Source organism: Calonectris borealis, chromosome 8 (genome assembly GCF_964195595.1).
Source record: "Calonectris borealis chromosome 8, bCalBor7.hap1.2, whole genome shotgun sequence".
NCBI classification, from domain to species: Eukaryota; Metazoa; Chordata; class Aves; order Procellariiformes; family Procellariidae; genus Calonectris; species Calonectris borealis.
Window position 1 is genome coordinate 22208662 of NC_134319.1, and position 27516 is coordinate 22236177.

The 27516-nt window shown below is 38.7% G+C and overlaps 2 protein-coding genes across 8 annotated transcripts in view; one reads left to right on the top strand and one right to left on the bottom strand.

The window, feature by feature from the left end:
- The window catches only part of SLC30A7 (solute carrier family 30 member 7), a 33984-nt gene extending 28888 nt beyond the window's left edge, over positions 1-5096 (top strand). For all 5 annotated transcript variants that reach the window (XM_075156436.1, XM_075156432.1, XM_075156435.1 and 2 more), the window contains one exon: positions 1-5096. In XM_075156436.1, coding sequence (XP_075012537.1) covers positions 1-48 — 48 coding nt within the window. In that variant the 3' untranslated portion in view covers positions 49-5096.
- DPH5 (diphthamide biosynthesis 5) lies at positions 4253-27515 on the bottom strand. 3 transcript variants are annotated; one of them, XM_075156444.1, is made up of 8 exons: positions 27442-27515; positions 27109-27294; positions 23745-23869; positions 20302-20410; positions 10280-10400; positions 8289-8328; positions 7111-7214; positions 4253-6188 (listed from the first exon to the last, which is right to left on the bottom strand). In XM_075156444.1, exons 2-8 carry the CDS (start codon positions 27241-27243, stop codon positions 5965-5967), a joined length of 858 nt encoding a protein of 285 aa, XP_075012545.1. In that variant the 5' UTR covers positions 27244-27294; positions 27442-27515; the 3' UTR covers positions 4253-5964. The 3 variants fall into 3 exon arrangements, with proteins under 3 accessions (XP_075012545.1, XP_075012546.1, XP_075012547.1); XM_075156445.1 differs by having other exon boundaries at positions 27408-27477; XM_075156446.1 differs by lacking the exon at positions 27442-27515 and adding an exon at positions 27375-27418.
- Between the last annotated feature and the right edge of the window lies 1 nt (position 27516).

Genomic DNA, 27516 nt, shown 5'->3' on the forward strand with positions numbered 1-27516 from the left:
GTAGGAGTAAGACAGCTTTATATACAGATTGATGTCGCAGCCATGTAGTGAATTTTTGAACTTGTGCTGTTGGACCAAAGTTTTCTGTACTGTAATGGTATAACAACAACTTCTCAAGACAGAGCCTGCCTCCACCACTGTTCTGGAATTGACTGAATAGATTTCTGCCCTTGGGCTATGGATGGAGTTCACTTCTAAGGAGTAAATATTGAATGAATGTTACGGACTTTGGGTCTTGTCTTTTTGTGGCCCCTAAACCTGTAAGTTTTTGAGGGTTTTTTACTTACTGAGATTGTGGTACTGGAAACCCTGTCATGTCTTCAGTAAAGCTGCTGAAACCACTGCTCATTCCCATAAAACCAGTGTTATCAACAATTGGAAACTTGTTTTGTAGATAATGTCACAATGGCTGACATGCTTCAATATAATTGTATGTTTGTACAATTGTTTGTACTTTGCAAACTTAATGAACCAAACCATATTGGGTTTTCAAAGTGCCTTTTATATCAGGAGAGGTATTTGCCAGCATAAACATGGAGCATCAAAGGGTTTTATTACTTTTACAAATATCTTGTATGCAGTCTGATTATTTCCTAGTGATGTATGTGGGGGGGTTTGTGTACTTGCATAACTGTAGATGTTAGACTTCCCTTATACTTGCATCTTACCAAACAGAAAAATTCTAAATGTAAAAGGCAAAGCTGTTGTCAAGAGACTTGCTTCCAAAACAAGCTGGATATTTTGTTGCACATATCTTGTGGAAATTATTTTAGTCAAAATATTACATGCCAATTCTTAGTCTCTTCATACTGTTGAGAGTAGCGAGACATTACATGATGCTACTCGTGTTCATAGTCACTGAAACAACAGGCAGCTGAGCGAAGATGCTGGTGATAGAAGCAATGCTTGAAGTTTTTTATCCTCCAAATTATGTGGTGGGAAAAATTAAATCCCTAAATCGTGTTTGAAAGCTTAAATCTCCTTGATTTTAATAGGTTGTAATAATTTTTATTAAAGCGATCAGTGAGATAACTTTTGCCTTTCTGAATACTAAAAATAATTGTTCCTGGTGGTTACACCTGAAATGGAAATAAGGACCAAGGTTCATGCTGTTTAAGATTATGCTTTTTCCAGGTTGACAAGTCTGGTATTTTTGACTATCTTCCTGTAGCCTTGTGTGTTTCCATGGAAAAAAAAAAATTCTCAGTGCAATAAGTTGTTTTTTTCCGGACACATTAGTCTGTCATGCTTTTCTAGCATTTATAATCATTTTACACTTTCAGATCTGAGCATTGTTTTCAAAGACAATCTGCTACACTTGCTATTGCAGATGATAATTCCACTATGCTGTAGTAGTTAACTTAATAATGGAAGATTCTATAAGAGGACATTTTACAAACAAAACATTGTGGAGTGAAAAACAAGACAGCGATTTTTATGATAAATCATAGCTGCTACTGACTGGTATGGATTTTAAGTACTCTTCTGGTACCTGATATGTGGTAATACTGAAATCAAGGCTCCCTGAAGCTGACAATGTCTGTGTAGTAAGTGCTAGGCACTATGAAAATACCGAAGTTTCATTTGCAGAAATGGTTTGTTTGCCATTGATGTTGCTGAATTCATGATAGAGATGAAGAGTTCCTTGCTTTTGTTCTGTCGTTCCTATATAGCACCTGAATTTTGATCTCTTTTCATGTGGAAACACGATGGTTGCTAAATTGATAGGTGGTTCCTGAATTTTCCAGGTGAGGTATTGAAACATGAATGTTGATTTTGTACAAAGCTTGGAGGCGTACTCATGTGCTTGGAACTGAAAACTGGGTGTAAAGAAAAATAGCAGTAAAAAGCCATATACATACTGCTTTTAACCTTTACAGTCTCTTGCAGTCTTCAGATCCTTCTTTATCCCTCTTGCTGGTTTCTGATCCTGTTCGCTTCCCCTGGGGATGCAGGTGCAGAGTGCCCTTTCAGCTGGCTGCACCCTTCCACATCTCTCTTCTGGCCTCCTGCCTGGCACCCCGTCAGGCTCCCTCCCCGCCTCACCTTGCAGATGCTCTGCCAGGTCTGGAGTTCCTGACTGGAGCGTGGGATCTGAAGGCTACATGGCGCGGGGGAGGGTGCAAGAATCTGTTGAGCAGATTTGCGTACTGCAGTTTAAGATACCGTTTGCATGTATCTTCACAGAAAAAGTAATTAAAATATGGTTGTGATTATAGGGCGGAGATCCCTTGTATTGTTTTGTAGTATGTTGCATATAGACTACTTCTTGTTGGTTGATAGCATGATTTTTTTTATAGTTAGTATTACTACTATTTGAGGCTAGAGAAGATCAATTGATATCACTTTAAAGGCAAGCACCGGCCAACTTCATTGCAATTGCATCATGATCCAAGAGCAGGCTTTGGTTTATATCAGTTTTTATCCTAGCATGTTTCGGTCTGAGCATTCCTGAACTTGCTGAAACACTGTAGTGCTGCCCAAGATGCTGGGCTTGGCAACTATTTTAGTTTTCTTAATGAAAAGACAACTGCTACAATTTGTTTCCAAGTGAGAATCTGCCTGAGTGGCAATTTGGTTTGTTGTTTGTTGTTGGTTTTTTTAATATGTACAACTACAAACTTTTTAAATATGGGAAATTGAGTGAAAAAGTGTGTAAGCTGGTTATAATTACACGATATTGATTTTAATAATTTTTTGACATCTTTTTGTTGCTTACCTGACTGTTGGAAGCATATGCGCAAGTCTGAGTTTTCTAACTAAGATAGCACTTTCTTCATTATTTTTAAGGACAACTTGATGTTTTTATAGTAAGAACTGTATCATTTGTTTGTTAAATATAATTGAGGATAGTGTAGGGAAGTCAGATTCAAAGTAGACTTTAAGCCTTTTTAGTCTTTCTGAAAAAGCATAAGCATCACAAAATTCTACAGAAGATAGTAGATGACATGTCCAGGAGGTAACTACAATCACATCTAGTATGTCAGTAAACAGAGTGACGTCTGATTCATCTTTTTCACCTACTAAGGGGATACTTGCTCAGGTTTTAGGAGAGTACAAATCATGCAACTGAAAGTGCAGCTTTTCTTATCCAGAGTCAAAGCTCCATTATTTTGTGTTTTGCTAATTACCTAACACTTAGCTTATTATATAACACTCGCTTTTAACACTGTTGGAGATGCATCGCATCATTTAAAGATTTGTGTGAATGACTGACATCCAGATGTGGATGAATGTCTACAGATCATCTGCTAAAACTCAGCTTCCTGGTATCCAGTACTGAATTTTGAACCAAGTTTTCACAGTATGATTTTCTCATGTTTTCACGTAGCTGAAGCTTACTGTGGGGTTACTGGTCTGTCTTTGTGGGTTTTTTTTCTGTGACTGAAAACAGTAACTTATAACCATATTGTCCCAAAGACGAAGCCTGCAAACTGCATGATTTTTACAGGACCTACAGCAAAATAAGAAGATAAAACAAGTGTCTGTATTAAAATACCCCAAATCTTTATTATGGTAAAGAATAGTGAAAGAAAACTACTCTTAAAGTGTATGCACAGTGCAGACTGGTCCTTCGTAGGCTAATCCTGTAAGTTTATACATATGAATAGACTTGTTCCTTCCATCAGCAGGGCCCCTACAGAGAGCTAGGTTACTTGTGCGATTTGCCAAACTAAGGCAAAAAGTGCTGGTCCAAATAAATGACTCTGCTTTTTATGTAGTACTGCTTACTAAAATGAAAGTTTAATTGCATCATTAGGAAGAGCTGCTGACACTATTTTTGCATAAAAATTGAAACTGCTGCTACTAATAAAATGAACCTTAGTGACTCTTAACATTCTTTTTTTTTTTCCTGAAGAAAAGGCGGGTTTAAAGCTGAAGGAACGAAAGGGTATCTCTTTTTAACTCTTTAAGTGAACCTGTTCTGGGAATGTAAACAAGATACAAGAGGGGAGAGAAGCTGCTGCTGAACTGCAGTTTTCCACCCTTTCTACCTACTGTGCAATCAAATTTTGTGAAGTTCATGGCTTTACTCTCACAGTGCAGATTTCAGTTGCAGAAATCGTTATGCTTCTATAAAATGCAAATCCTAATCAATACTAATGTAACAAGATCTTTAAATACCAGTTCAGAGCAACAGTTACTCATTAAGCCCTGTCCTGTTTTCCCCAGCAACCATCAGACTGCCACTTGCTAGGATTCTTTATTATCCCACCCCTTTTAAACATGTTGGGGAATGTGTATAGAGGGATTTTCTTTTTTCTTTTTTTTTATAATCCATTTCTCTGATCCCTAATACCCACTCAGTGGTTGATTCCTTCTTTACACTTCTATGAAAATCCGTATCTGCAACTTGCTGGGATTCCCTTTTGGATTTCTCCCCCATTCAGGCTTCGTTGCGGTGACCATCCCTGTTGGGACTTCATTGGCCAGAGACTGCTATAATGTGAAAAGATGCCAGTTATGCTGCTGCTGTGCCTGGCACGTGTTGACTACGTGTCTCACTGTGTGCAAATACTGGTTAATCTCCTTGTCTGTTTCAGTGGGCCACAAAAGGTTCCTGCCTATGTGGTAATTTGGCAGAAATAATGTGTAAAAGGAGTTGTGTATTTCACTTCCCATGTGCATTGAAGTCTTTCATGTGTATGCTGGGATCTTGTACAAGAGTTAAATGAATCGCTACAGCATTTTGGCTGAAGTGTGAAATATTGTGAATGAAGAAATTGCCAAAATCATTCCTGGTAGCATACAGCATATTGCTTGCATTCAGCATATTGCTTGCCTTTACCTTTAAATTACAGGAATTACTCTTAGCAGTGAGCTTAAGGTGAATAGTACAGTATATCAAAATACCTGTAAGGAAATCCTAATGGTAACACAAGGCAGCTCACTAAAATTCTGAAGACTATGTACGATTTTGTTCTGGAATGCTAATGTTAGTAGCTTAGCCATGACTTGTCCCAAGTGCAATATTAGAAATTTTTAATGTAATCTTTTCTACTTGAATACAGTCTATATAAAATGTTAAATATCCTACATTGCTGAAAAGATATGGGATCAAATGTCTTTCCAATAAATCTTCAGTTTAAAAGAAATATGCATACAGGTCTGCTTTGTTGTCATACATACTGTGAAGGCTAGTTGAAATAGCAACCACCATAATCCATTAGCTGATTTTAAGGAAAATTCTTGCAGTCTGTTTTCTGAGAATTAGCTTGAGGTTAATTGTTATTGCTGCAGTTTGAGTCCAGCACTTCATAAATGCTAGCATTAACATATGAAGAAATCCAGTTCTATTTTAAGTTGCAACCTTCTGAAATAAGAAATTCTGTGCAGCTTCTCCCTCTGTTTCACCAACTGTCCAAAGGGCGAGTTCTTGTTTTTCTTGGTTTAAACATAAGGAACATTCTCACCTGTCTATATTCACTCTCCCAAAGATGGATACAGACCTAACAGGTTTTGCACAGTAATGGTTTCTATTGGTGAGAGAACTACGAGCTTTTTGGAAAGTTGAAAAGCAAAATTTAACATTTAAAATGCACTTATAACAATGTATAAGTTGTATAACTTGCACTTATAACAATGTATAAGGAGGCTTGGTTAATGTACTGCAGCAAATGTCATGCCAGACAGGTATCTGGTACGCTTCTTCAGTTCTCTACTTGCACTTCTTATCCTAGTCATCAACTTAAGACTGATGTAGCTGTCAACGAATTGAATCAGACAAAGGGTTTTTAAGGTTTAAAGGTTTCTGGAGGTGTCTACATGTTAGAAGCTGATACCAGCAGGTGCAGCTTGCAGTTTGTAGCCTCAGGTAAAAGCAGGTTCATGTTCCTACAGTGTTGTCTTTTGAAGCAATATACAATCTAACTGTGCTTAGGCAAGCTCTAAATATTCACAGGAATAACTTTATGCTGTCATGAAATTAAAGATGGAATAAAAATTTGAATGCCTCACTTTTATTTAAGTGGTGTTTTGAAATGCACTATTTTCAAAACTGGAACTATCTACAGAAAAAAGCTTAAGCATTTCTAATTCCAGAGGATGCATAGTGCCTGTAACAATCAAAGAATGTAGTGGACCGCCTAATTCCACTGTGGACATCTGATATAGTGTGCCTGAAGCAATCTTCTGATCCGGAGCACCCACACGTGCGAGGCCAACACAAATTGTGTTTTCAGTAATTTCTGTAAGAAAAGATTAAATGCTTAATTTATTGACTAATGGTCCTATCGTAAAGGAAAAAGTATTCAAAATGCTTACACTTTAACACTGCTTTCTTAAAACTCCAATTAATAAATCATTGGAATGGCCTAGAAAGAAGCTTGTTCTTCAAAGAAAATAAAGCTGTATCTTAGGGATGTTTATAAGCAAGAATGGGAAGGCAGCAGAAGTAGAATACGAAATTCATTCAGGAATTGTGTTCACTTTGAGGAAACTGCTGCTTCTGATTCATTCTGTATAAAGGATAAAATGAAAGGATTTTCATTTTAACAGTATTTAAGGAATAAACTTTTAAAAGGAGGAATATAGCTAGATGAATTTCTATTAGAAAGGATTTTTCTGTGACAGAACTGAGTCATCTTTATAGCTGCTATGATTTCACCCTTGGTCTCAATAAACATCTTTCACAGTTTGCTCTTGACTAGTGTTAAGAATTCAAGGTCAAAATCACAGTTCTGCATCGTTGGGTTAACCTAGATTCATGCCGGTATTCATGTAGAGCAGAGTGTGACCAGACTAAATAAAACGTAGCAGAGATTTCTGAAGCTCGACTGATCTAAAATGCTCAGAATCCTTCTGCCTCCTGCAAGTCTAATGGATCAAAGAGCTCACAGTTAAAGATGGATAGAAACAGCACAGGCTTACCAAACTGAGGCTTTGACTAAACCTCCAGGAGCCACTAGTGCTCGTTCATCTGTGCTCACTGAACTACACTATGCTCAAGCTCTGCCAAATCCATCTCATGACTAGGATTTAAGGCAGCCCGGTTCCACTGCAGAGCAAGAGAATGCTAAGATTAAGAGGAAGGGAGTAGAGTTCAGAGGCTCATCAATAAGTGTGACTTGAGAGGGGTAGTAGCAGATGGAAACATTGCAGTAGTAGTACCTGGTTCTTCTCCTTGGAGCCGCCTGTTCTGAATAATGGCAAGAAGCTGTTCTGCAGCTTGATTCACACTCATGTAGCGGGGTGGCTCATAAATCTTTCTTCCTCTGCAGGGAAAGAAAAGTAGAGAAATTTCACATATAACCCATTTCATTATCCCTAGTGTTCTTACAGTTTATTTCAAGAAACCCCTAGACCGGCAAATTGAACTTAAACAGGCCCAGGCTCTCAGGCTGGGCCTTTTAGACAAGAGTGCAATTTTGAAGGAAGACAGAAGTCTCTTGTGCTCTCACCACACCGGTGAAACAGCAGGACCTCCAGCTGGCAGATCATTGGAGTCCTAAAAGCAAATTCAGCTGCTGCAAGCAATACACAGGTTTTGCAGCTACTCCTGAAAGATGCGTTAGACTTAAATTCAAGGGCAAACTACTGTTTTTCTCTTAAATGCCCTGTAGACAGATGATTACAGACTAGAAATATATTCTTAAATGAAATGCTGCTTTCTTTGCCAACTTGGATTCAGTCAAACAGATTTTATTTTGAAACTCCAGAACAAACAAACCTCAATGATACTGTGAGACTTCACAAATGTTAATTTAGACCAGAGTTACAGCATGCGTATAAAGTAACCATTTGTATTTGCCACTGTCAAAACATACAGATTGCAGAGAGATGATTAAGATGTGGCAAGAGCTTTTTTGAATACAGTTAAATGAACTTAAGAGCACTTTCACATATTGCTTATTTAGCTGTTTAAAAAGGGTGGTATGTATTCAGTACTTCACACTGTTTCTAGCCAGTGTAAGGAAGAATGAATTCAGAACACTGTTTTGGTTATTAATCTATGTCAGGATGGGACAGAACAGTAGTAAAGTAACACTTCATTTGCCAGGCAGAAAGCTTACCCCATTCTGACTTAATGCTTCTCAAAGAAACAGTTAAAAAAAAGATTATGCTGTGCTGCAACTTCATTCAATTACTGTAAATAAAGCCAGGTCCTACTGTAATGAACAAAAAAGTTCCACTCCTTGTAAGAAAAGGCTGTGGCCACTGAGAAGTACAAGAGGAGAAGGCAGGTAAGTTCAGTGTTAGACAATGGGCAAAGAACCTTTGTTCCTTGTACAAAAAACCCTTTGTAAATACACTTTGTGTGTCTATATATTTTCAAAATGGTGACTCACTTCATTAGATTCTCCAGAGACTGCTCCTTCACTTTAATATCTGTAGAACAAAACAGGTATTAAAACGCAGCTTCCCTACAAACTTCCCACTTTTAGTTTTCTATCTAGGTAAAGCTTAATTTAATTAGCAGATTCTATAAACTTTGTAACAACATTTTAGCTATTACAGGAAAAAGGAATATGGATTACACTCTACTGTTTCATATGTTAATTAATCACAAAGTATTGTCATTTTATACATGTGATTTTACCCAAAGATAGGGCAAGTTTAACAGATTTCAGAGCAACATAGATGAATAAAAATACTGCTAAGTGTACAAATAGCAGGCATATTTACCTTAGGATAGCTAAATGCCAGGATGTTTAGGCACACCAGGGTATTGGGACTACTCTTAAATTATGAGTACATTGTGGTCACAAAAGGTAGAACAGTATGACTGATGGACAGTGATTACATCACTGCCATGCAGGAACCTGACTTTCGTTAGCACTTCCTTCCTGTCCCAATCAAAATTTAGAACAATCTTCTGTTATGGAAAAAAAAAAAGGATTTGGGCAAAAATGAAATAGAGAAGGCGTCAGGTAAGACTCTGCACATCTGCAATTTTATGAAACTCTAATTGACCACAATCTCCAAGAGGCAATCGAACATTATCTGTATTCAAATGCCCCCAAAATATTGTCATAGTGAAAGCAATGGTCTAGTTGCATAACTGGCAATCTAGTCTAGTTGGATAAACAATCAATACATAGACCAGAACGACCAAGTAGTATTAAGGGAACAATTCATTTGGAAATTGGTAGCTTTCAGCTGTGAGCTACAATGAGATGCAGATACCACAACTGTCCCTGAAACATGAGATTTAGAATTCAATTTTACTGTTTCAAAATTTTTACTTTCTCACTACCGCATAAAAAAATTAAACAAAAAAAGGGAGATCGTAGAAATGATTATACAAAATATCTAAAGAATACTTTAACATATATTGTAATAATCCTTGTTTAAAACACTTGTGAAGTCATCCTTCTTTAAAACAAATCACCACAATGCTGATTTTTAGCCAATTCTGAAAACAAACAACTTTCAAGGCATTGGAAAGTTTGATGTGCAGTGATGCTTACACATTTAAATTGTTTCCTGCTCAGTATTCCTCCAGTTACCACAGAATTTGTTTTTACTTAAAATATTAATTTATTTAGCACTGATAGATCCCAGCTGTGTCTGAAAGATGATACAGAAAGGTATATAATTATATATACATTATATATAAGTGCCTTATACTTTATATGCAGGCAGTTCCATAATCTTTAAGGAGTTACCTAGACTAGTAGAGTTACTCAGAAAGTGGCTTTCAGCCGAGGATTGTTGGGTAGGATAAAGATCAGACAGCACCATGGGAGAGCCTGGGGACAGTGGTCAGGTGGGAGCAGTATTCCGTTTCAGCTCCATGATCAGCAAGGACTTTTTACAGCACTGCAGCTTCTCACGTGACAATCACCTTTTGCCAAAACATCCTTAGATGAGATAATTTAGGAAAGGGAATATCACTTTACAAAACAGAAATGTGGTTAAATGTATGATTTAGCTTCCCAGAAAGTCAAATGTGTTGAGCTCTAACCTAATTAAGTCAATAAAAGATAGCTTCTAGTCACTGCAACCTGATTTGGATCCTGAGCTTGATCTAGCTCAAAATCACACTGATCTTTAGAGCAAATATGGGCCTCCTGCTCCTATTTGACTTCTACAAAGGCATAATTTTTTACGGATTTTCTGAAGAGGAATTAAGAAATTCCTGGCCACTGTAGAATGAACAATGGCTGAACTGACTCTAAGTACACATACACTAACGTTCCAATTTTTGGTATATTTTCAAAGACATAGGTTAGCTAAGAACATTTGTTTAATCACAGACTTCATCTCATGCCTATCACTATTGTTTCTGGACGCCGTGGAAGATGGTAGCTAAGGAAACAGAGTAGCTGCTGCTTACCAAGTAAGCACAGTGTGTGCATTCCATTCTGCCTGTTCTTCTCGATCTTGTCAAAAAAGCTCTCTGGCTTCCATGTATCTGTCCAAAAAACTACAGAAACTGTCTCTCCAAAATTGTACAACTGTAAAACAAAGCAAATGCAATAACACACATACACAATAAGAAAAAAATTAGTACTAGAGCATACAAAAATGCTATGAAAATCATGACCAATTGGCAACACCGAAAAGTCCTGAGCCTAGTTAATAAAGAAGTGTCATAATAGAGATGTGCTCTTGTTCTTTTACTCTCCAAACAGTAAAGCGTGTTAAAGAACGACTAATGAACTACCTGAAAGTTTTTATCTATCTCTGCATTCCCCTTTTCAATGTATATTAACTAACTTTCAGTCTACCTTCTGTTCTTTGTTACTTAATTCTGAAGTTCTTTTAAAAGCAAAACTTTGTAAGACTAGCATGAAAACTAGTACTTATTATTTCTTATTTTGGTTAAGGCCAGGCAACTTCTAATAATGCTGTAATAATTATAATGTTTTGATTCTACTGATATAGTAGTATTTGTATTAAAACAGCACTTTCCTGCAAATGAAAGCTGTATTATGCAAAAGAAGTTACATTCTAAAGAGACAGTGGATATGATGATCTGAAGAAAGAGACAGATTGTGCATGAAGCAGAGAGGTGCAACATTTTTTATGCACATAGGGTAAGAAGAATATTGCTAGCAGATTCCATGTCAAACATGCTCACTGATTTTATTCCCAATCTTAACACTATTTATTACTGTAAATCCCTAATCTCGGTGAAGATATTTGAAGCAATAGTCTTGCCAATCATTTCCAGTGACGTAAAAGCGAAAGTCATATGTAACCTAAGGCAGCGTTTGGTTTGGAAGTTTCTGTAACCAACTTGAAAAAGGGCAAAACCATGCATCAATTTTGGTCAATTCAGCTCTGGAATGGGGCCATCCCAGATGGATTTTACAGCTTGCCAATATTCTGTCTGCTCAAGCCCATCAGAGAAACAAGGGCTATATGGACTAACCTCCCCACTTCCTCTGTAAACCTGGAAGGAAAAACTGCTTTTCCAAGCCCACTGCAGGAGGCACTGTGTGTGCTGTTAGCAGAGAAGAGGACCCCATGTAGAAGCAGGTCTGGCAGCCCTGTACCCTCTGGGGATTCCCCTATACATACTTACTTTACTGTGGCATTAGGTTGCGGTTTTAACCCCTTTACACTGGAAGAGCAGAATTTGAATCAAAGCAGAAACATGTTTGTTTTCAAGGGACCAAAAGCTCAAATTTTATCCATTCGTGCTGATAGGAACAGTGTTTATTCAAAGATTCCTGGAATATTACTGAAAACATTTCCTCTTTTAAATATTTCATTCTAGCACAAGGACAAGAACACCCAGAGTACATTTCACAACCTAAAGGTTCTTCCCGTAAACTAAATATTGGTTGAACCAAATGAATTGCTCCTGATGTAACTTGTTAACTATTTCAAGGCTATGTTCTAGAAAGAGAAAAAAAACCAAGCTATGTTTTGCCTATTTTTCATGTGGCTAGCTAGAACTCTTTCCATTTTGTACCAAATCTGAAGAAAAACTATTAGAACAAGGAGTTTCTCTTTCTTCCCTTTACTGTTAGAGCATCTGGGGGCAAGTTAACCTTTAACCTCATTGGTAGTATACCTTCAGTCATCTACAATTGCTGAAATGTCCGGAACCAACCTAACTAACTAGCTTACCATCGGCCACCTGAAAGTCACTGCAGCTATTTCCCACAAGCAGCAGCCCTTGTTCAGTACAGAAAGTGGCCTCAATTAACCTCAAATCTCATCCCAGTCCCTTTGGCATTTTGATAACCTGAAGGAGACAAACTTCCACCTCTGCCTTTTAGCAAAGAAAAGGATGTGCAGAAATGGGCAAAATGTTACTATCTATCTGATTAAGCATTTTGTTGGGAATCAGATCTTTTAAACCATTCTGCCACATACTAAAAACAAGTTGGGCATTCAACTTCATACTCTACAGCACTTGTTCTGATTGTTATTTTTCTCTTTTCCATTGATCATTACAAAGATTCTCCATCATCTTTGCCAACAAGAAGTTAAGCAAGTTATCCTTTTTGAGCAAGCACTGCCAGTCAGATTCACTGAATCTGTCCTTTGTTTACCAGGTTTTGCATTAAAACTGAAGTCTGAATGTCAAAAAAGAATAAAACACTTTTGTCAGAAATGGCCTTTTATTCAATAGAAATAACTTCAGAATATCTTCACGAAGTATTGACATCATGAAAACTGTACTTACAGTCTCACAAAAATACACTTGTTTTCTCAGCACCTGGACAGCACAGAAGTAACTTCTACACCAACAAGATGGAACGGGGCATATTTTATTAACCTCCTAGAAATGCCTTTGCAACTTATACCCCTCTACTAACTGAACTTCTAAAGAACAGATTTCCTAGCACAAATGCATACATATTTTTATTTTAAATTAAAGGGGGGAAAATACTACTTTGGAAACTTTCTGGTACACCGACAATCTATGAATGCTGTGGAACTGAAGCAATAAATGGATACCTCTATTGTGCTTGACTCCTTGTAAGCAATTATCTTACAAGCACTTATACAGACACAAACAAGTATTTCTTTCTCATCCAGCATTTGATCTCTGCAGGCGTGTGACATTTATGCAAAAATAGGCACTGCCCTTCCACCAGAGCAAACCTGCATTAAAGAGGCAACACATAACTGTATCAGAACTTACATTTTTAACTCTCTCCCCGTACCTCATGCAGATTCAGTTTGTCCCTAATAGTTTCCTGTGCTGTGTTCTAATTTCTACCTCTTGAAATCTAGCATGAAGTATCAGACTTTCAAGAAAAGCCTTGCTGCAGAGAGAGCAGTAAATACCAAAAATCATAAGGATTCAGCAGTTACAGAGGACAGCAGGTCCACTAGAGCCAGAAACCACTGAAATTAAAAAAAGATTCTTTCCACCAACCATAGAAGACTGAATAGGGCCCCAAAATTGCAGAAATCATGCTTGTCATTGGAATAAAACTGTGACACATTCATTAACCAAGGTGTATTACAACACAACTAAGGATTAATGTCAAGCTTTGAGATTGTTAAGAAGTTGTTTAATAAGACAATGAAGAGCTCTGTATATTTTCAGTGAAACGATTATGCTGTACAGTTGCTGGCACAGCTTTAAAGAGAGGCAACAGCAAATGAAGTTTCACAGCCGTCTTCTGTGTGCTGCACTCTACATTAAGCAGCTGGGGTTTATGAGTGGGCAAGATTTGTTCTGTACAAGCTAAACATCTCAAGCATCACACTTACACTAATCATCAGATTTGTTAGAGTGCCTACATTCTGCTCAGGCACAAAAGTGCCAGAATTTCAAAGGGGCTCAGTGAAATGGTTGGACAGACATTTCGTGCTCTCAGCTTGGAAATGAACCTCCTTACCTTCTCCCTAATGCTCAAAAACTTCACAGAAAGATTTCAAAAGGTCATTTTGAAAGACCTCAGCCTTTGGAAATACCCTCCCCCCGCCCAAGTAGCGATTGGCTTAAGCAAAGCTTTGTGCACTTACATTTTGCAATGCAATAGCTGAAGTCAAGAAAGGAAGCCAGAACTCTCTACTCCGAGGCAATGCTCTGTCTGCTAGAGTTTTCTGCCTCTCACAAAATACTGGAGAAAGCTGTTCTTCAACTCACACTTTCACCACCTCAGAACAAGCTATAATTTCCTATTTTATTTACACACATAACATGAAAGAATGTCTGACAACTTTTGGTACTGAGGTGCCTGTTTTCAGTTAGTATTTTTAACCCTTCTGTTAATGATATTTCTTATTTACTTGTTGTTTATATAAGCAGAATTGATTGCTAATTGAGAGGCCAGAATAAACTGTGAGAGAAAAAGTGCTGTACCATGATCTCAGCTTGGAAAGCCTGCAAGGCAAGTGAAATTTCAATGAAACTACTGAGCAATTTCGTTAACGGCCAGTCTGAATGACATCAGACACCTGAAGCTATCCAAATCAACAGTCCTCACTTAAAATACTGGTGTGGCTAATCACCACAAAAATATAGGGCATAAAAAGAAGGAACAAGCTGAGACTAAATAGGGAAATTAAAAAAGGAAGATCCCCCATCCCCTCTAAAAAGTACTAAAGCAAGCAGGAGAGAAGATGCGAGATAATATTAAAGGTCAGTAGGGCAACAGCTGCAGAGAAACCAAGAAGTAAACATTTCAAAATGCAGACATTTATTTTTACAGCATCCTTCCCAGAATTATTGCTGTATCAGCTGCAATGGTGACAAGGCAATTCTTCACTTACAAGCCTACCTCCTTTCCTAAAATTTCAAACAGCTTCAGAACTGGATACATGTCAGGCGAAGAAGGTAAAAAGGAGTCTCATCGTTAAATTTTTCAGATCTGGCATCTGTATACACATGCAAAAGTCTGTAAACGCTGTAGGACTGAAACGCTGCTCAGCTATGTTCTGTGTCGAGATGGCCACAGGTTACACTGCAGACAGTTCTCACAGGACAGGTGTGTTCTGCAAATGAAGATACTGCACAGCCTGATCACATCCCACTGACAGACACCAAGAAGCTTTTTCTCCTAACACTATTCCTCAATGGAATTTGGAGACCGTAGAGCACCTTGCATTATCCCAGGTTGCTTCTTGATAAATCCCAATGAACATACGCAGAAAAGCTAAGACATGTTTTGTTTACCCTTGTCATAAGAGTTTTGATGTGATGCTATACAATGTTCATCCTCAAAAAAAGGAACCTAACAAGTCAGATTTTTCCCCTTATCCTCCGTAACCAGTTAACAACCCTCCAGACCACATACATCAGATTAAAGGGCTCCTACTGTTCTTTATATTATATATTCTTGCTAGAGAACAGCTTAGGAAGTAGGACAATCATCAACAAAGAGGTAGCAAGAATCAGTCAAGCTTCATCTTTGCTTGTAATTGATCATATGAAACAACCACAAGCCTAGCTCTAGCCCTTTACACTATCTCATTTAGTACCACAGACCTTTAGCAACTTTGAATGCCTCTCATAAGAACCTTCACATGAAATTAGAAAGTTTTTACCATTCACACACACAGGGCTATGACTCCTTTTTATACTGCAAGACATCAGATTGGCTCAGCTGTCCCAAAAACCTCCAGTCCCCTTAGTACGTGCCAGAGAGAAAGGAACTCTGAAGAAAAGGATGTTTACCTGAGGGAAGCCCACTCCACATGACTGCAGTCTTCAGGAGGCAGCTGAGACAAATCACATAAAAGCAGCTGAAGGGAAGAATACACTTTTTCTCTTGGCTGCCTCCTGTATCAGCACTTAGGAAATAGCCACTCCACAAGTAGAACAAAATTCAGCTATGAAAAAGACTCAGAAACTCCAAGAAAACTTGAACAGGACGGGATTTTCCCTCCAAGGTAATGTCGCCTTATCTTTAATAACCTCATAAGACTTTTCCCAGCAACATCGAACAATGATTCCTTCTCACCCTGGTCACTTGGGTTACTAATCTGAAATGAAAATATCTAAATGGAGAAAAAAATCTATTCTGATTAAATGGATGTTTCTGGGTCATGTTTGCTGGTGACAAATGGCAGTAAGTTGAACAGCAATTGTGAGTAATGAAGTGGTGTGACTAGCACTGATTTAGCCTTTAATTGGTTTGAGAAACAAATGCCAACTTCTAAAAGGCTCAGAAGCTGGTACTAAGTGAGAAAACAGTTTATTTTACCTGCCAGTGAATAAAAAACATTTTGCATAGAGCCCTTCCTATGAGAGCAAAGAGTATTTTTGAAGATTAGGGCACAGAGAGAGGGTGGAACTCAGAGGTTCTGCTCCTGCAGCTACTACAGACTTTCTATTTGACTATGAGCACAGCAAGTAATGATAGCATCCTTCAGCTTCCTTATCTATAAGTAATATTCTTCTACTTGACACTGAAAATGTACTCACCTGTTTAGTAAAGACTCAAAAACAACATAGTAAGCACTGCTTTTGCATTTAAGTGACCAGCTAGTAGCAAAAAGACAAAACTATTTTATAACTCTAATTGTCTTACAAGAATTAACTGGACTGCAAACAAAAAAAATTGAGATGAGTCACTGAAAGAAACAAGGGGACATGCAGATGTTTGTTCTGAAGCTATTCAGGTGGAAAGTCTCGAAAGAAAGACAGGTCTTTGCCATGACATGTTTTTTTCCTAGCTACCCCATCAAAATATAAAATAAATGCTTTCAAAACCAGTAACACCACTCTCCCAGAAATAAGTGGCTCATTTTAGTCTTTTGTCTCATCCCATGGCTTGCCTTCAGCTTTGCACTTTAGTTCTCAATCTTCTTCTTTTACAGTATTGCCATTATCTCACGCCATTTCAAGCTGCATCATTCTTTCACATGCATCACAGGTGAGTCTTCCTCACGTGTTTGACCATCCATCCTGCTACCTCAAAGATACATTACCAGAACGGGGTCAGAGAGAAATCTGTCTCTAGAGAACCACTCTGCCCAGTGACCTTCCCAAACTAACCCAGATGTCATGCAGATTAGGAAGGAAGGAAAAAGGTGTAAATTGGAGATCCTGAGTTTTCTGCCTCTTTATTCTAGGGCTAAAAGTCTTAGCAATCAGCCCTATTCTGAAAAACTGAGTGCGGGTACAGATAAAGCCATGGCAGTCAGGCTAGGCTCTCCCTTTGTTCTCAGCTTGCAATGCTGAATCCTAGTCGGATAGAGCCAAGGCAATGTCTTGCTCACAGGGTAGCTGAGCAGTGGTAGAACAGAGGGAAGCCTGTTATCTAAAATACTAAGCTTTCCAAAGCTACGGAACTACAGTGCAGCTGCTGGTGAGGAAAGTTGAACTGTCTCACTAGTTACCACCCACTACAAGTGCTCTCTGAGAATTTCGGCCTTCCCCTGGGGACTTCGGTCCCCTCTCCCTGACTTCCCTGGCAGTGTGCATAGATACCAAACTGCCTGACTTCCTTCACTGGTGGCTGCTCCCACTATAACAGGAGTCAGAGCGATCAACATACCTACACGTCAGATTCCAGGCAGGAGAGGTGAACCAGCAGAGAACGTGCTGAGGCACTCACAGGCACTTCTGGCTTTTCCACCCACCCCCCAGCCATATTCATTTGTTTTTGAGGGAAAAGATGTTCTTCAACCTTGAAAAAAAAATCTGACACAGTGAAGCACAGCAAGAACAGTGTAAAAGAGGGAGCCACAGCAAGTCATAGAGCCTTATGCCCAGTCAGACTAATACTTTGGTAAGTTACACTATTCCCTGCTTTCAAGAGCTATAGCTCATTGTATCAATCTGTGAGAGCTTCCTAGAAGTTCAAAAAGTTTAATTTTCAAAACTAAAAAAAACCCTGTTCTTTGTACAAATACAATCTTCACCTGTGCAGCCTTCAAAACAGCTGCACCGATTCTGTTAAACAGGCATGACAGTAAAAAAAAAAAAAAAAAAGAAAAAAGTATTTGAAAATAGATATTCACCCTTCTTTACAATTTGGCAAGAAATATATCTATGAATTGAAGGTAACAAACCATCACTAATGCTCTACTGACTTCAGTAACTCACTACTGTACAGGGAAACTGCGCAACTATCAGAATGTTGTTGGCTGCACAGAAACATTGCTCTGATGACAAGAGACGTTCTTTTGTGAACAGACTGGGCTGTAGCTGCATTTTACTGAGGGTCTAATCAGCAGTTACAGCTCACTACGCACATGGCTTTCAGAACAGCGTACAAAGGTGTTTCCTGTTTTTCTCTAGTAAGAAAGAAAGAGGTTTTGTATCACAATCAGATTAAAACAAGAAAAAAACCCAAGCCTTTTCTGTGGTGAAGCAAAAGAGGAATCCCTGCTATACTTGACAGCCACTTTGCAATTTGAAACACAAATATTCCAAAACTAAATTGATGGCAGGAGACAGCCATGAACGTAAAGACTGATAAGGAAATTATAAACTTCCACCACAACTCTAATTAAATCACAGGTTGCTTTTTTGTAAGATACCCCTCACTTGCTGTTTATGCCTGTAAGGAGCAATGAACATACAGCTGGTTATAGTCTGTCCGGTAATAAAATATCATCACTATTTCCTAAAATGCTTTATACAACAACAGGAATGTTGACTTATGAGAAGGCAGCCCCTCCCAAGCCAGAATGGAAATGGGGACTAATGCCAGAGTGAGTAACATCACATTTCCTTCATGGTCTGTTCCCTTCATCGTGGGATAAGGAAATATAGTGAACTAATCTCCAAAACTCTGCATATGTGAAAAACCTTATGGACTGTTTGCAATATATTCCCAGTTAGCCTTCTGCTCTTTTTTTCAATTAACCTAGAAGCTCTATACTCCTCCTTCCTATGCCTAGCTGGAGTTGTGGGGGAAGCAAACTTTCAGAAAGGTTTGTCACCTATTTCTCTTTGGGAATACGAGCCTTGCATCGTCCTTTGTAATAAACGTAAAAGAACAGTAAAAAGACATCGGGTAGTAGAAACTACTTGTCAACAGCTTGACAGCAGAGGCAAACTTTGCACCACCATGAAGCCAAAAGGGGAAAGGGTGAGCCCCAGCCTCAATTCTTGTGTTACCCGCCCCAGTAAGTGCAGTCATGCGACAGCTGCCATCTGCCTGCTGTACATGTAGATTTTAGACACCAAGGAGCCTATTTCCTTCCTAAAAGATAATTTTGCCCAGGTCTTAGAGCAATAGGCAGGTATCAGTAAGAAAGTGCTCACAGGAAGAATTATAAAGAATGTGAATCCTGTGCTGCATTCCCTTTAGCATTAGCATTCAATCTCAGAACAGGTGTCAATGCAGTGTTGCTGAACTGCCAGATCGGACAGGGCTCTCACATTTCTAAACCATTCAGATGTGATCAAAGCCAGAGATAATACCCAACTTATTGCAACAGATTTTCTGCTGCTGGGCAGCATTGAAATAAGGCTATTGGAGTTTGTCAGTGTAAATCTGAAGGTGTCAGTTGTTTGTTGAAATTTAAAAAATGGTGTTCTTTTATGTTAAGCTAGGAAGGAATGCTTCCTCCTTCAGTGATGAAAACTTATTGTTCAAGGTCTCAACTCTTGTCCGTAGTACACTTACATTCCTGTGCTTGTTTTTGGTTTTGGTAAAGTGGGAGCTTGGTTTAGGGGATCCCATATACAGGGAACCATTCTGAACCTTGAGAGGGCAGGTTCTATGTTAAAGTAATGAGTGAAAACAAGAGGGGGAAGCTTCAATTAATTTATATGTGATTAGTTATGATACATACACTGCCGTAACATTTTTCACGCAGGAAAAGTAATAATGGACCTATAAATGTGTAAAAGGAAGTAGTGAAGTATTTTCTTGGGGGACACTAGACCTCTCCTACTTTAGCCATTCAAGAAGTACAAAAAACTAACTTGTTCTTCTAGTCCTTGGCTAGGCAAATCCCTCCTCTCTCGGCAGATGGGCAAAAAGTGAAGACAGGTCAACCTTGGAGAGAAAGAATGCATCATATACAAGATTTTGGAATTAGTTATGATCTGAGTTGGGCACATAGACAGGCTTGTGCATGTATTCCTTTTATGACAAGACCAGCATGTTTCTCAACAGGATAACAACCTAATTTAAGAATAAACTTATCAGGTGACCATCAGTAGTAGAAGGAAGCCAACATGTGAGCAAAGCTCTATCTGTAAAATAACTTAAATATCACAGTCTCCTGGGGCAGAGGGAAGTTAAGAGAGCAGAGAAGAATAGAAGTGTTACTATTCATTTTCACATGCGCTCATCAAAAGGGACTTTTGCTGACACGTAGCATGCTGAAAAGGAAGTGTTAACAAATTCTGACAACAGAAGTGTACAGTTGCTACAGATCTTCAAACTTCAGATTGCAACACGCACTGCTACAGCAGTAGAAGAGCACACCAATTCTAAGTTTAGCAGTTGTGGAATAGCATATATACAAAAATGTTACCTGTAAACCACAGCAGCCCACTGCATTCATTATTGAAGCATTATGAATGACCTTGTATGGAATCCCCAATTTTACTGCACGTAGTACTAAGTCACTGTGCGTCGTGGCCCTGTGTTAAGAAAAGAAAGGAATTAAAGATTGAAAAGATGAAGTGACCAAGTGTTACTAGCATTATAGTTTTGAAAGTAAAATTAAACCCTTCAGAAGTAGGGCAATGCAGAGGTGCCAAAAGGGCAACAATAACTTGACTAATTGTTACAGGAAAGTAAAAACTCCAATAAGGCTTCCATATGTCATCTTCTCTAGCTGAAAATATAGGCATCCTCAGTATGTTACAGCTCTTTGCAGCTTTCTGGCATCATTAAAACTGTAACACCAACACAATTGTTACTTTTTAAAGTAGCTTTGGCAAGTACTTGAAAAGGAAAGTTCCATTTATCCTTTGTCTTCTGCAGGTGTCTGTTGGACATCTGTTGAACTGCAAAGGTCAACTCTATTTGGCATAGACTTCAACAAAACTCCAATACTCGCTGCAAAGCCAGGCCTTCTCCCATCTGCACCAGTGCATGCCAGGAAAGCAACACACTCAAACAAGAACTTTGAACAGACTGAGGTAAACCACATGCAGTACTTAGGAAAAAGATCCTTAGACTAAATTAACTTTTATAATATTTAAGCCAAATTACTCAAATTAACAATGCCTAAGTTTGAGTGATCAAGTTTATTCTGAAATAATTAAGAAAATTCTAGTTAAGCTTAGAACTGAGCTAAATTTGGCTCCAGGTCTAATGCTCAATAAACACCTTGCAGTAACTGGTGCAAGAATTACTGGGCTTGTAGTTAATGCAATTGGGATTAGAGTCCTTCTCTATAAAGTATATATAAATATACCATATAAAGTAGTGGATCTATATAAAGTATATATAGATCCAGAAAATCTTTGAACTGCAACAATGTTTACATATGTATCTTGTTTGCATGTATGCTTACATACATGCTAGGCCCTCCATTTTCCATGTGAAATATGAAAATGCACCTACCCCTTGCCTAAATTTATCAAACCTGAACAATGGCCTTAGCCATCTCGTTCCCAAGATGTACCACACATTTCGTGTGTTGCCATTCCAAAGAAGAAAGCAAAGAAAGAAATAGCATATGCTGATCAGAATAATTAAATAGGAAGATTGCGTTCACCCTGGCCTGGTTCAGTTACCCTAACAGAATTCCCCTGATTTTTAGTCTGATGAATTTTGACGCTGCATGTCTGGTGCTTCACATCAGAACACAATCAGCAGATCAGGTGCTTCAGACTGGAACACAAATGTGGCAGCAGCTGGCAAGGCTGTAAGGATCAACCATTTAAAAAAGAAATCAATTTCACTGGAGGAAAAAATATAGAGGAATCTGAATTTGGGAAACCCTGATACAAACAGGCTCCCAGACCTAAGAGAATGCAGTAAAGTGATATAAAACAACACTTTGGTTAGTAAACAAACTATGCTCCTGACTTCCATAAGCAAAGGTGATTTAAGAATCTTCTAAGAGAAGAGGGGACTTGTTTTATGGCCTTGTATTATTCCCTTCACATACATAGGACAAGGAGCACTGGTGGATTTTGTGGTTATGCTAATACTGACCAAGGGATCAGCTGGCTTTATTCACTGAAATTTGCTGCAGCCAGTATTTTCTCCCAATAGATCTGTCCGTAATGACTGTAGCTAAAAGCAGAAGTGCCCTCATGAGCACTTGGCTAATACCACCAAAGGCTTCATGGAGTTAGCCTTCTGCACCCAGAGCTTACTAGTATTTTCTGTCACTGATACAGATTTTAAGTTTTTAGGGTAGTAATAATATGAATGTTAGCACCAGGTTAGATGAAGGTGGGCTTGCCAACTAAAATTATCAAGTTCCTACTAGCACATCCATAACTGTTACCACATATGCAGATAAAAACTTGCAGTGAACAGCAGCGAGAAGAACGACAGGGGCACAGCTTGTTTTATCACTTTAACCATTAACCACCAACACCTAAGATTTCCTAAGGCTGCCAAGTACTCTTCTTACCTGCAAATATACTTGAAACTCTATGATCAGCTGCAGTCACACGCCTTCTATCCTCCTCCCATATGGCTTCTCTTAGGACAGAAACATTCAGTACTCTTTCCTAGTAACCTCTTGAACCCCTAAATCCTCAAAGCTCTATGTGGGCACAGAAGCAGTTCTAGCTGCAATATTAAGAGCTAAGAATATAAACATTTAGAAAGAAGCAACTCATTCAGAAAAAGGCTAGTCCTCTATAATGGTGTAGTATGTTAATCAGAATTGAAGTATTTTGATGCTGAAACTAATGATAGCTGAGGCAGATCAAGGTACTGCTTACAAGTAACAATTACATTTCAATACATGTTTTTTTTTCATCTTGTGTACTTACAGTCACTGGATCAGAGCACAGGGGTACAGGTAACGTGGGTCTACACTCCACATGAATCCTAATTTTAATGTTAACATGCGTTGAAAGTATAATTAATATTCCTGAAATACAGCATCATCTGCCCATAAGTACTAGTTTAATATAACATTCTCTTGCCAATTCCCTTCAACCTGTATTTACATAAATTATCTGCTTTTGACAGATGTGCACACTAGTCCTCTTTTTCATAAACTCTCTCTATTTTTTCACTCACAAATAGGGTGCTCAGTGATTTGATTTTTCTTGTGCCCCTTAACACTGTGGTATAAATCTTGAATCACCAGCTGGAGACTAAAAGCTCTTCTGTATGGCTTGACATTGCAGATTGATGATGCCTGACTGAAAAGACAGAAGGAGATCCTTCTGGTGATAGAAAAAGACTATACTTTTCAGCAGGAATAAAAAGTGGAAACAAAAGGCTTAATACCAAAATGAGAAGACATTTACAACGACCTAAGTGATTTTAAAAACTTGCATATATCAAAGCAGAAGCACTGTACAACCAACAATCAGTGTTCATTCTAAAACAACTGAGCATAAAAGCTGCAGCTTATAAGTACAAATAACAACTAAAAGAATACTCTCTCAAAACATAGCATGTTGCTTAATTATGCGATATCCTAGAATTTCTTCTGTTAGCAGATAAAAGCTGGAACAAAATATTCTCTATAAAAGCTAGCAAGGAGAATGAAATGCTAAGTGACTGCTGAAGGAAAGATTTATACATCCTGGAGGGTCCTCATTCCTATCTATACGGGATATCTGAGCAAGGAAACTCCAAAGCAAGATAAAGTGTAGACAATTGCATGTATATTTTTAATGCAATAAAAAAATATACAAAGACATAAAAAGTGCTTCTGGTCTGAAAATCAGTTTCTTCATAAAGAATTACAGTTATGAAGTATGGCTCCTTCCTACTGAAAAAAGAGAGTGATCAAGCTACAGGAATAATTAAAATGTTGCTTTGTCTTACCCAAAAGGATCACCAACTACAAGAAATGCGACATCACAAACATCAGCTTCTTTTAAAATGCTATCTGCTTCTTGTTCCACCGTTTCTCGGTCAGCCAAAACCAATTCTCTTCCATAAAATTCTTCCTAGAAATTGAAATTAATAAGAAACACCAAAATAAGACACTTAGGAGTGTTTTTGTATTTCTCTGGCTGCTCACTCAGGAACACAGACAACGGACACCGGAAAGGCCAACTTTATTATTCTCCTCAGCAGTCTGACCCATGTCTTAGAGAACCCTGCCTCCCTTTGCAAGACCTGAGCTTCCCATAAAGCAGCTCCTGAGCTGACAAAAATTAGTCAAGCACATTTTTCTGATACTGATTTGTTTTTTTACGCCTTCTGTGTCAGTTGAGGAGCCGCTCCAAAAGTAGCTGAATCACACCTGCATACTGAAGGTACCTGGGTGGACTCTAGGTACAGTTAATTTAACTGGTTATCCTACTGTAAGGCATCCCCTCTCACACGTCTGAGCCTAACTGCTTAGGTTAGTTATAATACTGACATCAAACCAGATACAAATACGACACTAGCTACACCACAACCTAGTTTTTCAGATTTTTCCTTAATACATTGTAACTAACCTTATCTAAGGAATGATTTCATATTAATCCTTCATCTTCAGTTCTCTGTAAGAAATACTTTACTATGTATATAGGTAAACATGTATTTGATCGTGTCCTTCGCTTTTCTTCAGCAGTTCAGTAATCATCGTGTCTCTTTGTATGTTTTAAGTGCCTTTATTTCCAGAATCAACCTCGTGTAATAAAACTTCAGTTAGTTCTAGAACATGTTGTCTGACCATCCTGAACATATCTCTCTTTAAGTCATGTGTCATCATACATTTCACATGCTCTTTACATGATTAGATAAAGGTTTTTTCCCAGGACATAGACCAAAAAAGGTGTTTTTGTTCTAAATAGTATTCAGAAAATTTGGGTGGTATTATAAATATAACAAATTGATAAAACTATTCTGTACGTTATGGTCCAGAAAGATTTTCCTCTGACTTCTCCTGTGACTTCAGTGATAGCTTCACCTTTGCCTGCAAAGAATAGTGAATTGACAAGAGAACCATCATACTTGTACAGAAGCGGAGCAGTGCTTCCATAAAAAAATCCATCACATAGTTGGAGTACTAGATATGGAACCTGGTAAAAGGGTTTGGTTCCCTTTTCTAAAGATGACTTCCTCATCATTTTTTAAGAAGTTTCTCTACCTCTGTAAAATGAGGATATTATTTTCCTCATGAAATAGACTGCAACCTGTACAGATTCGACAGAAAGGGGACCAAATAAATGTATAAGCAAATCTTGTATCTGTGATTCAGAATGGTTGATGCCCACCCTGGAGTACTACTGAGGTCAACAGTAAACCAACTACAACAGATTTTGACACCCCATTTGTTTTTATTAGGTATCTTGCACTAAATGCACATTAGCAAGTAGTACAGCACAATAGGAGCTGATCTATAAAGCAAAGCACTTGATGCTGAGAACGCAGTAACAATGCTACATACATGTTAGTCTGGGACCAGACTAACTTTAGTCCAGTACTGTAAGCAAATGCAGGCTACAGAGCACTCCCAGAAGCGCACCATTCAGTTTGTTTTCATCTAATGGAATCTATTTGAGACTGCTCCACAATGCAAATCAAAGCACATTAGTTAGAGAATATATAAAAAGCACTCTCCTGACAAAAACTAAAATGTAAACTCACTGGGAGGTCTCTGGGTCCAAACAGTTCTTTCACCAAATTGAGGGCCGATTTAGATAGTCAATATCAAATAGCTTTTAATATACGTTTTAGGCCAACAAGATAAACTAAGCAAGTAATGTCGTTTGAATTTTGAGATCTGATTTTAAAAGCATCAGCACAGGAGGATTTTTAGAAAATCCCTGCAGGAAAGAATCTGTTCTTTATCTCTTGAGAGCTTTCCCATAACTTTTCATGTTGCTTAGGGAGAGACTGACCTTCAGATTACTAAATAAACCATTCAGCATTGTCACTTGTATGTAAACTGAGCTGTATTATCAACACTTCGTGATTAATTCCTATGTTCCCTCTTAAGCAATTTCAGGTGACAGCATCGTTTACTTTGTTTTTATTGATCACTTTTCCCAATTACCACCTCTTTGGGACTTCAAGGTTTCCAAAAGACTTAAAACAAAAAAAAAACAAACAAATGCCCAAAAATAACCACGCCAAAAATATTCAGCATTTTTCTATTTTTCAATGTTTTATTTTCAGCTGACTAGGAATCCATCAATTTTTTTGATAGCAAATGCAGATTTTGCAAAGTAAAAATATCCAAGTAATCATTTCTATTTTGCAATTTTCCAACTATCCAACAACAACAAACAACATTTTGTTTTGAATGGGTTAATTTCAATTCAGATTGCTTCAGTGTACTGAAAAAACCAGAAAAACATGGATTATATCTTTATTTCAAAATACAGCAGATATACCAGAGATGGCCCCAAATATTCTAGGCTAGCTTGTATCTGGAAACCACATAATGCTGACTACAAGCTAAAAGTCTCACGTGCTGTATGGATACAGGTATGCATACAAGTACGTTATGGCTATATAGCATCCAAGACCCCGATAGCATCTCTGTATAGTACTACAGTACTACTATAGCTTATTCGGAGGTGAGATCCCTATTCTGTCGGTAGGTAAGCTCTTTTTTTGGTATTATTTCAACATTAAACTTTATCTTTCTATGACCTGTGAACGCATCAGGGTTATAATTTGCACATTTTTACTATTGTCTTCTTCCATGAGGTGTGTTTACTAACAAAAGACTTATCTCCATGTTGTTCATATACAGCCCATCTCTGACTGAAGTGTACATGTTTTGGAAGTCTCAACATGGTGAGACAGCTTGGCCCACAAGGAAACATGGAAATGTGAGACAGTCAAATTATTATTCCCAGCAGGCACACCATAATACCTCAGGCTGAGGTTCAAGGCTCCAAAACATGTATTTTTCTGGAACGTCTTTTGATTTTTTTTTTTTTTTAAACAGATCAGACATTTTTCTAACTAAGTTCTCCAATATTTCAGGTTCTCCATACATTGTTAGAATTTGAGATGAAAACTAGCGTCAATGCTTGTAGGGAGGAAAATTTTACTTTCGTTCCAGTCTTCTCACAAGGTAGCGAAACGATTTCTCCTATAAAATATAGTAAGTGAAGGTCACGTACATACTTTTTCCGAGAACATTCGTTTCTCCTACTGACGTTACTGACCTACCAGCCCCAGCACCCTCCTCGCTGCCAGAGGCGTGAGGGCCCTGTGCGGCAGCAGCGGCCAGACCTACCAGCGCTTCCTTGCCCACCGTGAGGACGGACGTGTAGGCCTCCAGGTACACCCTGCGGCACCGCCTCACCGCCTCCAGCCCCTTCACTGTGATGTCCTTGGCATCTCCCAAGCCCAGCCCGACCAGATACAGCATGCTCGGGGAGGCCGTTACCGCCGCCAGGCCCGGTGCCGCCGCCGCCGCCACCTATCACGGGAGGGAAACGGGGATCAGCCGGGGCGCCTCACGCCACGCCGCCGGCCGCCACCCCCGCCGGCCGCCGAGACCTCGCCCCACGTCTCCCCGCTCCTGTCACCCGCCTCTTCACGCCGCCGCCAACAGCCCCTCTCCCACCTGTCTCCCACCGGCCGCGCCGTCGCCAGCGGCCACGCCCCCTCCGCGCTTTGCGGCGCTCGGCGGCCGCAGGGA